Here is a 13,545-nt window from a genome sequence, read left to right on the forward strand (position 1 = left end):
GAGCATGCCATCGTGATTATCTTGGTCTTGAAGGTCTTTTTTGTACAGTTCTTCTGTGTATTCTTGTCACCTCTTCTTAATATCTTCTGCTTCTGTTAGGTCCATACCATTTCTGTCCTTTATCGAGCCCATCTTTGCATGAAATGTTCTTTTGGTGTCTCTAATTTTCTTGAAGAGCTCTCTAGTCTTTCCCATTCTGTTGTTTTCCTGTATTTCCTTGCATTGATCGCTGAGGAAGGCTTTCTTATCTCTTATTGCTATTCTTTGGAACTCTGCATTCAGATGGGTATATCTTTCCTTTTCTCCTTTGCTTTTCATTTCTCTTCTTTTCACAGCTATTTGTAAGGCCTCCCCAGACAGCCATTTTGCTTTTTTGCATTTCTTTTCCATGCGGATGGTCTTGATCCCTGTCTCCTGTACAATGTCACGAACCTCCGTCCATAGTTCATCAGGCACTCTATCAGATCTAGTCCTTTAAATCTATTTCTCACTTCCACTGTATAATCGTAAGGGATTTGATTTAGGTCATACCTGAATGGTCTAGTGGTTTTCCCTACTTTCTTCAATTTAAGTCTGAATTTGCCAATAAGGAGTTCATGATCTGAGCCACAGTCAGCTCCTGGTCTTGTTTTGGCTGACTGTATAGAGCTTCTCCATCTTTGGCTGCAAAGAATATAATCAATCTGATTTCAGTGTTGACCATCTGGTAATGTCCAAGTGCAGAGTCTTTCTGTGGTCCGTCGCAGCCAGTGCGCTTCTCCGCTGTCCCAATCTTATGTGTAGCAAGCTCAATGAATTTTGGCATATAAGTGTTTATGATGTTCAACATTTAAGACATCAAACACTGTTAGTACTTTGGGTGGCTCCCCCAGACCTCACTTTTTATGTCCTAAGACTAATCAGCATTCTGATTTTGTGCATTACTTATCTAGAGTAGATACAGTCTGCTTATCTGGAGTAGATACACAGGTGTTCCATGTATCTAGTTTTGATAGAAAAGTGATTCTATGAACTTTCACTCCTGCTGTGAGTGTTTCTATTACAGCTGCTCTGCTTCCTCCCAGGTACTGGGGTACCACCAGCCGTTCAATTTTAGCCATTCTGGTGGGGGTGCAGTTGTCTTTTTTCCTTTTGACTTGTATTGTTTATATCTGAATATGATTACTCTGTTGGTTATATAGGCTACAATTTTCCTATTTCATGGCTTGTTTTACCCTAAAATTAAGAAAGCTATAATTTTAGCGAGGTCACATTTTCCTTCTGCCTGAAGAATATCCTTTAGAATTTCCTTCAGGTCTGCTGGGCATATATCCTCTCAGGATCTGCCCGAAAAGTGTCTTGATTTCACCTCATTATGTACAGATTTTTTTTTTTTTTGCATTTTACAGATTTTTTGGGGGGTTCAAAAATTCTGGGTAGATAGGTTATGTCTGGCTTTCATTGCCACCATTGAGAACTCTGCTGTTAGTCCAAGCGTTGCTGCCTTGAAGGGAACCTGTCCTTTTTCTGAGTGCTTTTAATATTTTATATTGGTAGTTCCACAGTTTCACTATGGCAGGTCTTAGATTCAATTTCCTTTTATACATTCTGCTTGGTATATGTTGGACTTCAGAATCTATGGGTTACTATTTGCTGTTGGTTTTAGAAATCTTATCTTTTTCTCTTCTAATAGCATACATTCTTTTTCTTCTCCTTCTGATTAAATGTACATTAGATTTTCTCTTTTAGCGTTTTTGCTTTCTCTTTTGTATTTTCCATCTTTTATGCTCTCCATGATGAATTCCAGATAACCTACTCTGACCTTCTAGTTCAAGGGTCAGCAACCTCCAGCCCATGGGCCAAATCTAGCCTGCTGTCTGTTTTTATAAATAAGGCTTCATGGGAAAATAACTGTCCTCAGTCTCTCATGTGGCTGCTTTTGTGCCACAACGGTGGAGTTGAGTAGTTGCAACAGAAGCAGTATAAGCTCTCAAAGTCTAAAATATTCATTATCTGGTCCTTCACAGAGAAAGTTCTCTGATCTGTGATCTAGTATATTACTATTCTCTTCAGCTGGGTCTGATCTGCTGAGTTAAAATTTTAATTGTAACAGTTTCCTTGAAGTTCTATTCCTTTCTTTTTCCAAGCTGCTATGACTCTTCTTGTAATTTCTGATTCTTGACTGGTATTTTCAAGTTTGTCCTTTATTTCTTTGCAACATGTAAAACACAGCTGTTTTATATTCTAGGGAGTCTTTGCAAATGTGTGTCTCATGTTTGTTCTGGCTCTTGATCATAGCTCCTTATTTCCTGCTGTGACGAATTTACGTGTGGGAATCAATGTCCTTAAAAATTACTGGAGGCCTAGAGTCACTCTTCTTCAGTGTGGCCTGTGCTGTCCCGCCAGACATCTTGGAGACACTACCATCCCTGGAGCAGGTCAGGCTGCGTGTTTATTACAAGACCAGAGAGGTGCAGTCACAGCTGACCATGACAGGGGCTCTTCAGCCCTCCCACTTTGCACATGCCCGGGAGAGTGAAGCCTGCCCCTCTGTCCTTTGGGGTTGGTAACACAGGAAGTCCGAGTGCTCTCAGACTAGTGATGCTCTCAGGGTAGAACTGGCTTCTGTGCGCCACTCACTTCTACAAGTTCCCATTTCACCTCTAATAAGGTGTGGTAAAATACCTTGTTAGCTTATAAGCGCTTTCCAATCTATGGTTTATTTGGTTTATCTAGCCATTTTTAGCTGTTTTCACTGGGGAACTTGAAAATCAAAAGTTCTGTTTCTTTCTGTCAAGGATCACTGACTAGGGCAGAGCCCATCTTCTTAGGAGAAAGGTGAAAAAGAAAATCTCCTACTGAGGACTTGGAAGAAGCATATAACATGGCCACCACTTTCTCTAGCTTCTGCACAAACGTCAATTCTACCTTTAGAAAGTCAGTCATTTCCAATATGTCAGAGCACCTTTCTTCGGAAGGACTCCTTGTGAAGGTCCTTGATCTAAAAGCAGCATCTGCCTGCCAATGCAGGGGACACAGGTTCGATCCCTGGTCTGGGAAGATTCCACATGCCAGGGGGGCAACTAAGCTCCTGCGCCACAACTACTGAGCCTGTGTATCTAGAACCTGTGCTCCGCAACAAGAGAAGCCATTGCCATGAGGAGCCTGCACACTGCAACTAGAGAGCAGCCCAAGAGCAGCAACAGAGACCCAGTGCAACCAAAACCAAAATAATTAATTACAAATAAATAAATAAAAGCAGCTGGACTGGGGACTTCCCTGGTGGTCCAGCGGCCAAGACTCTGCACGTCCAATGCAGGGAGCCCAGGTTCAATCCCTGGTCAGGGAACTAGGTCCCGCGTGCTGCAACTAAAGATTCTGCATGCCACAACTAAGATCTGAAGCAACCAAGTACATAAACAAATATTTACAAACAAACAAAAGTAAAAGCAGCTGGCTTCTATAACAGTAAATTTAACCCCTTTGGGTTCTCAGTGTTCTCATCTGTCAAATGGGGATAATGACAGCACTTGCCTTATTCAAGCACTGATGATTTTAAGTCTATGTGTGTGCATCACTAAAAACCAGGCCCAGCACACAGATAACCACTAGTCAGACAATCACCAAAAGGAGCTCCTGGACTACATGTTGCTTAGCACAGGGGCCATACACAATTTCAGTTGCATATTCTTATTATTGTTTAAACAACCACTTCAAAAAAAAAATGGGCCGAGGAGCAGATTTCGATTACAGGCCATAGATGCCAATCCCTGACGTCACAATAGGCAGAAGATTGACAGAAACCAGGCAATGTGCTTTAAAACACTTTCCGAGAGGACTTTCAAACGAGGATCAACGCTGGAATGATTCTCTCAAATCAGAAGCAGAGACTTTTGTGCCCACAAGGAAGCTACGGAAGGCAGAGCTTGAGAACCTCAGCGTTGTTTGCTGGACACACAACACATTACATCCTATATACAGGAGCAACGCAAACGTGACTGATTGTGTTGGCCCGAATAGAGGCAAATACCCACATTACCTGGCCAAAGACTGTTCCACTGGTACTGGCTGCTTGACCAAACAAAGAACCAGTATTACTAGACCCAAAACCTATAAAATAAAAGAAAACAGAAGTTTAATTTGAATGAAACTTCTATACATCAAAGTTTTGTTTTTTGGTTTTTAAATGCCATTCAGGTACGTGAAAGTACCTCAGAATAAATCATTTCAAGAGTAAAATCTGTTTCCCTACCAAGGAAATGGAGAAAATTACGGGCAAATAGTTTTGAAACCTTTTTTTTCACTGTTGAAATTTTATAACAGTTAAAAAAAAAGTCTCAAAGCCTCAGGGACTGAATCCTTGTCTCTACCAAACCCCAGGGGGTGGGGTTGAGGATTCTGAGTAGCTTTTCCCTAGACTCATAGCTGCTAAGAAGTGTTTCCAATGATTGACTTAATATCATGAGTATGACTACTCTCTGGTTTCCTCTAATCTCAAGCGCCAGATTCTTTCAGAGCTGTTTATCTTCCTTCTAGGTGCTGGGTTGAACGGGGCCTGGGAAACCAGGCAGAACTATATATTGTAACAGAAGAGCCCCAGACAAGGAGCTAGACAGCAAGAGTTCCAGTCTTAATTCCTGCTACTGGCCTGGGTAGGGGAGCTCAGGCAGGCCTCAGTGCCTCAATCACAGCTGGAGGAGGCTGTGCAGGCATCTTTCCTCCTAGTTATCACAGGAAGGAAGAGTTTTTCAGAGGTTCTCGGTTGTATTGAAATAGTTTTGATTGCAGACAAGGATTCTCAAGTTTTGACTGCAGAACAAAAGATGCGCTAGAGATAGGTAAATATCCTATTCTCTTTTAAGACCCACAAGGCCTTGTCTCTGCCTGTGGTTTAGACCAACCCGCCACACTTCCCATCACTCAAGCAGGCTGACCAGCCTCTGCACAAGGCACTAGGTGGATCTCAAAACTCTCGGGCATCACTGTGTCTTGCATCCTTTATTGTAGTGGAACATACTGGGAGTTCAGCAAATAGTTATTGAAGACAGGAAGGAACAGACTTCCTTTCTAATAAATTATGAGCCAGCTTCAAATACATTCTCATCAAAGGAATGAACTAGCAGTTGTTTGTAACCCTGCCCACCAAGAAGTCAATGACCTTTGATTCCCCCCTCACCCTCTGAGCCTGACTGCTAAAGAAATGCCTTTCGTAAGATAACCATGGAGAAAGGAAGATTAGAAAAGATTCTGGGAGTGTCCCATCTATTGGTTTTTGGAGTAAAAGCTGCTGCTAAGATGGGACATGCAATAGTGAGGATTATGTTTTACTTGAAAAAACTGTAAAACTTAAAAGATTTTTAAAAAATTATACTGAAAATAGAAAAAAAAACCAACTTTTCAAATGTCACTATCTGCTCTTCTAGGATGCAAGATGGTGTCAGAAGACAATGAAACAAAGGGCTAGGGTGAGGAGCTCTGGAGTCTGGGTCTGGTTCCACCACTGGCACCGAAAGACATTAGATCAGTCACCTCCAGGCTTGACAGTTTTGGACATAATGACCTCTAAAACACCTTCCAAATTTAACATTTCATACTCATGAATCATTCATTACTTGCCATGACTTTAAACTTGTTTTTCTCCCCCATGAAATTGGCACTCTGGTGGAGAACTTGCGGAGAAGCAAGACTGGAGCCACAGTGATTAGACCAAAGAAACGCCCAGGGCCGCCAGTGTCCAAGCCCTCTTACAGACTTTACAGAACCTCTTCTGTTTTCCCTCACTTCCTTTTCATTTCCAAAGCAATGTAGACTTGTTGCAGATGTTTCATATACGGAGGACAACCAAGGAAAAATCTCCTGTAAGTTCTTACCTGAAGCTTGACAGAAGCTAAAGCCAGAGGATGATGCTGTTGTGGTGGCGGCCGAGGTGCCACCAAACACGGAGCCTCCCTGCCCAAAGCCAGGACTCTGACCAAAAGCAGGAGGGTTGTTCTGGCCAAAGAGCCCACCTCCGTTGTTGGTAGATGACTGTCCAAAAGAGAAGGAGCTGGAGCTACTGGTGCTCGAAGAGGCTCCGAAGACATTCCCGCTGGTGGACGTAGGGGTGGAGGACACGGACTGACCAAAAGCAGGCACAGAGCTGAACCCAGGCTGACTGAAGGAAAAGCTGCTCGCGGGGCTGCTGGTCGACTGCCCGAAGGCCGGGGCCTGCCCAAAGCCCGGCTGTCCGAAGACCCCTGGGGTGGAGGTGCCAAAGGCAGGGCTGCCAAACCCTGAGCTGCTGACCTGTGGCGCGGCGGCCGCTGTGCTGGCCATGCTGCCTGTCTGCTGCCCAAACAGGCTGGGGGCAGTGCTGGCGGCCACGTGCCCAAACATGGGGGTCGCCGAAGGGGCGGTGGCTGTGTGGCTGGTGAGCTGGCTGAAAGCCGAGCTGGAACTGGCAGCGGAAGGCTGAGTGAAGACAGAGGAGTCAGAAGTGGCCATCCCAAACACCGGGGTCTCCGTGGCTGGGCCTGGAGCAGCACTGCAAACAGCACTGGAGGTGGTGGCAGGTCTGGATGTTTCTGGGGCCACAGGGATGCTGCTTGAGGCTCCAGGTGCTGAGATGGTGGCTGGCCCAGGCACAGAGACGGTGGGGCCTGGGGACGGCAGTTCCGTCTTGACGTCTGGGACCCCAGGGGCTGCTGGAGCAGCCTCAGCCGTAGACACCAGGACACTGGTACTGGCCGCTTCGGTGCTAGGGCTGCTGACGGCAGGCTGGGTAAGAACAGGCTCTTTCTTCCCAGAGTCGGGAGTTTGAAGCGGAGCCTGGGGAAGCGGGGTTGGTGGCTGCTGCCCCAGGAGGGAGGCAGTTGATGCCGAGGCCTCATTACTGCCTGGCTTCTCGGGCAGAGCCGATGACGCGGCTGCTTCTGAGCTTTTACCAGAGCCCGTGGGCAGGGTGGGGGCAGACCCTGAGCTCAGGGGGCTGCCAAACGGCAAGGTGGGGAGTGACGTGGGCAGGGGCGTGGCGGTGGACGGCGGGGTGGAGGAGGGTGCTGTGCTGCTCGTTGCTTGGCCTCCAAATGAAAAGCTGGTCTTGCTACCACTGAAAAACAGGCCCCCAAAACTGATCGCCCCAGAGGAGCCCGCACTGGTGAGTGGCAGGTTGCCAAAGACGCCCGTTGAGGAGCTGCTGGGGCTGGGACTGGCTGCTGCTGTGGGTGCCGCCGCAGAGGTGGACTCGGGGGGCTCTGCAGGCTTCCCCAGCGCCGCAGGGCTGGGAGAACTGAACCCGGAGGGGGCGGCAGGGGTCTTGGTGGGCTGTGCACCGGCACTGGTCACGCCTGGGGACGGCGCCTTGCTGGCTGGCTTGGTGGGCTCGTCTGCTTGGCCGACCCGCAGTCCTGAGAAACTTCCCAGAGTCTCTCCCGCCAGGGAGCTTGGGAACAGCAGCTCACCCAGCTTGGACGGTGGCGCCTCCAGCTTGCCAGCAGGGGTGGAGAGAGAAATTCCAGAAGGGGCTGCAGGTCTGCTGCTGGATGGGGCGGACTCTCCTGGCGTGGCACCAGCTGCTCCCGTGCTACCTGATGTCATCGTCCCCGTGGAAGGTAAGCTTTCAGGAACGGTCTCATAGAAAGGCTTGCCTCCCCCGCCAAAGGAGAACGCATCAAGCTGGCTTGACTCTTTGGTGGGGGGTGCTGACCCTGGCAAGAAAAAGAAATTAGGAGATAGGTTGGCTGTCACAAAATATGACCGATCACAGCCTCACTGACTTCTCTAAGCCAGGGCCTCTCTCCTCACTTGACCTCATCAGGACAGCCTGTTCTGACAGCACCGTCCTTGACGGGGACAGAACGTGTGCTTCTCTGTGGGAACATGACCTCTGAGTTGTCTCACTGAGGTGAGACGAACGCACGTTCTTTTTATCACCATTAAGTCACAACAAACACACCTATATCTAGAGTACCTGAAGTTAACCTAGTTGTCCACAAGAGAAACGAAAAGACCTCACGCACATTTCCTCCTGCGTGTGTGTCTCAGGAATAACATTCTCAGCACATGCTAGCCTATGGACCTCTTCTTGACAAGACAAGGAATTGATTCCATATGGTAGTTTTTCCTTTGCTTTTATGGACAAAGTGTCAAGCCACAGGTCATCTTTCTTACCTACAATTAAGGGCTACTTCCTAGCGCTCTCCTCACAGAGTGCTCTCACAGTGGCACTGTGGTCTGCTGGGCAAGGACATGAGGGGCTGAGGCTGAGGGCTCTGCCACTTGCTGGCTGTGCCACTCTGGAAAAGTTAATTGACTTCTCTGGGCTTCAGTGTCTCCATTTGGAAGACAGATAATAATAGCCACACCTCATAGAGTTGTTGCAAAGATGAAATAAAATGTAGGTAAAGTACTCACAAAGCCTGGTCAAAAAAGTGGTCAACAAAGAAGACTAAAATTTGATATTTATAAACGGAAATTGGTCTGTTGCAAGTGCCGGACTTTTAAGAAGTCTGGCTATCACAAACACCTGGGAACACTGCAAAGCCCCTGCTATCTGCAGATAACTTCCAGAAACCCCTCTTTGTATCACTGGTGTTGTATTGAGTTGCTTGTGATTTTGGATTGCTGTCTGTTCTGGTATTAATGACAATGGTTATGGAATTTCTGTTGTGTTTTATTCCTAATGTATTTCATTTAGGATTTCTGACAATTATTTTGTTCTTGCCAATCTTTTTATACCATTGAGCTGTTTTTCTTTTAGAAAGTGAGACTGGGGAGAGGAGTGGGCCTCAACGGTATTCTGCCACATCTAAGTGGGCAGAACCATTTAGGAATCACTGCTCCAGACAGAAAAGATAGAATGAAATCAACAACCTTTTAAGTGCCGCACACAGACTGGGTTTAGGATGTCTGGTATGCTTTCAGCTCCCGAATATCCCTCTAGCAGATTTTAAGAGATCCCTTTTTTACCAAAAAACGTTCATCACTTGGGCTGACACAAAGAAAAGCACTCATAAAAATAGGTGCTGAAGGAAAAGTTGAAAGATGGTCATTGTCTTATTTATTATAGGAAAACCTGGAAAAAGCCTGAACCGTCCAAGAGGGGGATGGTTAAATAAATTATGGCACATCCGCAAGACATTTAAACAAGACTCATTAATACTGGAAAACTCACAAGGATTGTGTTAAATGAAAAGGTAGAAGCAAAAACCCCAAAAGGAAATAGAACTGCAATGGTTAAGGGCACAATGTGTGATTCTAGAACATATTACTTTAATAAAAAATATAAACACTTATAATAAAAGCTTTCTTTTTAAAACAGAAGTAAACTCAATTACTTTGAACTGAGAACTTGAAGGCACTTAAAAAATACATCTGGTTTCTAATAGGTCCTCAAAGTCTTTTAAACATTAAAAACATGCTGGGAGATGTTGGTCTGAGCTTCCCAGCTGGCTCAGTGGTAAAGAATTTGCCTGCAACGCAAGAGACTCAGGTTCGATCCCCAGGTCGGGAAAATCCCCAGGAAAAGGAAATGGCAACCAACTCCCGGAAAATGCCATGGACAGGAGGAGTCTGGCGGGCTACAGTCCATGGGGCTGCAAGAGTCAGACGCGACGCAGTGACTAAACAGCAACAACAGATGTTGGCAGATGCACCGACATGCACGAGACAAGTGTGCTTCCTGATAGGTTATCAAGGAAAAAAGATGCGTTTAGTCTTTCATTTCTGTAGTACTGTGTGTGTGTTCAGTCACTCAGTCCTGTCGGACTCCATGGACTGTAGCCCACCAGGCTCCTCTGTCAATGGAATTTCCCAGGCAAGAATACTGGAGTGGGTTGCCATTTCCTCTTCCAAGGGATCTTCCCAACCCAAGGATCGAACCAGCATCTCTGTGTCTCTCCTGCCTTGGCAGGTGGATTCTTTACCATTGCCTATCTCAACCTACAAATTGATACAATTTTGACTTCATTTAAAAATTTTTTTTAAATTATGAAAGTATGATAACACTTTACAGGAAACTGGGAAAATACAAAACAAAGTTACATATAGTTTCACTACATATTATGATTATTAAAAATTGATATAATTTTAAATACCATAAGACAAAGATGGAGAAAGAAATTTTAATTTGCATGTAAACATTCACATTTAAAGCACAGCCTTGCCTTTCTAAAAGCAAATCCTTTCTGAGTTTTTAACTATGAAGACAAAAGTCATTCCCTAGTTTCTTAAATCTAGCCTATTTCTAATGCATAATATCAACACCAAGCTCACTGCAGATACTTTAAGCAAGATGCGGCAGCAAGTAAAATGTCAACCAACCTGCCCCCCTCAAACCTGCACTTGTTTAGAGGGAAACACCAAAGTGAGGCAACTCTGCAGAGACTGTACCTTGTGTGGCAGTGAAGTTAGAAGACGGTGTTGGTGTGACTATCCCAAAATTAAAGCCAGTCCTAGGGGGTGGAAGAAAAGAAGTTAAAAATGAACAGACTTAAGGCACAACATTGCCCTTTTAACAGTACATTTTATAATTCATTCACATAATCTACTCTCCAGGGACCTGCAATCCATAGATAAATATCAACAAGCACATTGACTCTGAAGCAGCAGAGCAGAGCTCTCAAAGCTGGGGTGCGGGGGAGGGGAAGCGATTTGTGCGTGAGGTGAGAGGGGAGCAGCAAGTGAGGAGGCCTTGGCGGAACAGCCAGGCTTTCCATGGTAGAGCGGGTGGGGACCTATTTCAAGGAAAGTGAAGGAGCACTAGGACTGTGCCTTGGGATGGTGGCCGGAGCGGGTGTCTTGCCTAGTGAGGGAGACGGGACGGGCTAGATGAGGAGGAGCCTATGACCCACCCAGGGAGCACATCAGGACAGCACATGCCACTGGGGGAGACAACAGACAGTATGAAATGGAAGCCACCATCTCTGCTGTTCGGATAAAACGCTTAGTCCTTGGCTGGGAAATTTGGTTCAAAAACTTAAAAAAAAAAAATTTTGGTTGCACCAAGTGGCTTGTGGGATCTCACTTCCCTGACCCACACCGCACCCAGCCCACAGAAATGAAAGCGCTGTAGCTGTACCCTAACCATTAGGCTGCCAGGAAACGTCCCTCAAAAACCTTTCCAACTCTTTTCATCCTCTCCTCTCTTTCTGTACATTTTCTTCACACTGTGAGTGAAGACACTATAGCCAAAGAAGAAAACCCAGCACCAGTTAAGCCAGAATGGAGTACTCATTTTGAGAAAAGTTCAAATAGCAAATTAAAAACTATTGGATTGGTCAAAAAGTTCATTTGGGTGTTTCTGTAAGACGTTATGGAAAACCCCAAATGAACTTTTTGGCCAACCTGATAAAAAGCTTTAAAACAGAAGGGGCCAAGCATATCAAACAGAGTAAGTAACAGTAAAGAGTAGAGTTAGGTTTCTTTTTTTAAATTCGTCACTGGCTTCATCAAATGGTCCAAGACCACCTAAGATGTGTTAAATATTTTTTCACCTTAAAAAAACAAAGAAAACAAATCTCTTTCTTTGTCTCAACTCTGGTAAAGAAATTTGATGTAACAGAGGTAAGCAACTGACCCATGACCCAAACCTCTGCAGGTTATTTTAAAGACGGGAAGAAGATTATCAGGTTCACAGAAGTAAAGATTAATTAAAAGATGCAATAGCTCCTGGAACTGACCTATTCTCTAAAATTGTGCTCCCAACTACCTTTGGGGAGTAGAAAACATAATGATTTACAGGAAAATATATATAATGTCCCCCTTGAAATTCTATTCAAACACCCTCCTTTCTCGTAATGTGTTAGGCAGAAGGGTGTTCAAGAAACAAACTCACAGCAGGGAAAAGAGACTGTGGTTAGTGTGATTCCAGTTACAAAGCATAAACTGGAAGAGCTTGAGGCTTTTCTAACGGAACTGAATGTGCAACCCTTCACGGTGAAAACAATCTTTGGATGAGTATTTATCTCAGCCACACAGAGACTAACTCCACCCCAAGCAGAGAGAGGCTCTGCCAACTCTCACCGGTTTCATGATGAGTGTTCACAGCATAGTGAAAAGGTACACCCCCTCCAACATTAATAAGAACTTCCTTTGGGCTGAGGGTTAGAAGACCCTTTTGTTTTTAAAAGTAACTCAATTTGACAAGTACAGACATCATCACTTTTAAAAAAATGAAACAGAAATGGACTTCCCCACATCTATATAAAACCCAAATTCTTAAATGGCCACTGTTTTGATTGCTCAGCAGTCTAGTACAACATGACCCCTCAGGGCAGCGAAGCCAATCCAAGGTCTCACCCAGCTGCCAGATGGTGTCAGAATGAAAAGATCTGTGTGATAAACTAGAGCAACCACAGACCCACTACCCAAACAAGCCTTATCCTAAACAACAAAACAAACAAGTCAGTAAGAACACACATATAGAATTGAACGGAAAAGGGGAAACAGATTTACATTAGGACACTAAGCTACTCCCACTATCATTAAATGTGTCATTGTGGAGATAAGAACTCTGGCTTCATATAAGTATACCCACTGACTATAAGATTTGAGAAGCAATCTATAAGGATGCTGGTGATCTGCCACAAAACTTAAGTTCACAACTGACCCTGATGAAAATGAGAAAGGCTTGCTGAACTGCCCAACAGTAGACGGGGTAGAAGTCACAGCTGTTTCTATCTTGGTTGCCACTGGTCCTGGAATTAGGGAAAAAAAATAAGAGCATTACAAAAAACCAAACACCATTTTAGTTTAATTCTCTGCGGCACTGAATGCGTAGTGCCGTGCAAAGCGCAGCCCCAGGTCACGTGCTTCCTGTAGGTCGGCAGTCAAGGGGCGAGTGAGGACTCAGCCGTGCTCACGGTCTCTGAATGGGCTCTCTGGCCCCGTCACTGTCAATTTCAAACCAAGGCATGCCACTTTACCTTTCCAGGAAAGACCTCAAAGTAACTGGAGTGCAGTTCAAATTTAAGGCTTTAAAAGTAGATTTTGCAAATACTGAAATGTGATATATATCAAAGGAAAAGAAACTCCAAGGGGAAACAGGTCATGTGAAATATCTCTGAGTAGCAACTTCATGGCTATTGGCTTTCTCGCCGCATCTCTGTATTTTCCAGAGACTTCTTGTATTACTATTAGTTAATCACAGGTCTGCTTCTTTGTTTTTTATTACAGAGGTAACGCGACTGCTGTCACACAGAGAAATGTGGAGAGTTAAAGTGTAGTCCGTCATCTTCCCCACATCTGGTGTACTGTGGCTGCTTGCTAACAGGCTGGGGCATTACCCACACTCTCTCCCCCACCTTTCCCTCTCTTTCTAAAAGGAGAAGGGGGCTGGGGGAATGATATTTGAGAAACCCAAATCAAACCAACCCAAACAATAAGAAAAAGCATCTTCTCTTTATATAAGTATGGAGTAAAGATTTGCAAAATTATCTAAAACACTACTATAGCACAATGTGACGTGTACAAGGATGTCTAATGTAGCCTCACTTATAATTTTGAAAAGTTAAGAACAATCTGAACTATCAGCAGAGTATTGGTAAAAACTTAACAGGGTACAACTGTACAGCGAATGGATTAAAATGA

At 44.8% G+C, this 13,545-nt stretch overlaps 1 protein-coding gene across 2 annotated transcripts in view; it reads right to left on the minus strand.

The window, feature by feature from the left end:
* NUP214 (nucleoporin 214kDa) overlaps positions 1-13,545 on the minus strand; it is an 89,921-nt gene that overhangs the window by 24,723 nt on the left and 51,653 nt on the right. For both annotated transcript variants that reach the window (XM_010856794.1, XM_010856792.1), the window contains exons 27-30: positions 12,566-12,653; positions 10,348-10,409; positions 5,850-7,664; positions 4,019-4,089 (exon numbers count right to left, since the gene is read on the minus strand). In XM_010856794.1, coding sequence (XP_010855096.1) covers positions 4,019-4,089; positions 5,850-7,664; positions 10,348-10,409; positions 12,566-12,653 — 2,036 coding nt within the window. The remainder of the gene's footprint in view (positions 1-4,018; positions 4,090-5,849; positions 7,665-10,347; positions 10,410-12,565; positions 12,654-13,545) is intronic.

This window comes from Bison bison, unplaced genomic scaffold, assembly GCF_000754665.1.
Source record: "Bison bison bison isolate TAMUID 2011002044 unplaced genomic scaffold, Bison_UMD1.0 scf7180017864375, whole genome shotgun sequence".
Classification (NCBI taxonomy): domain Eukaryota; kingdom Metazoa; phylum Chordata; class Mammalia; order Artiodactyla; family Bovidae; genus Bison; species Bison bison.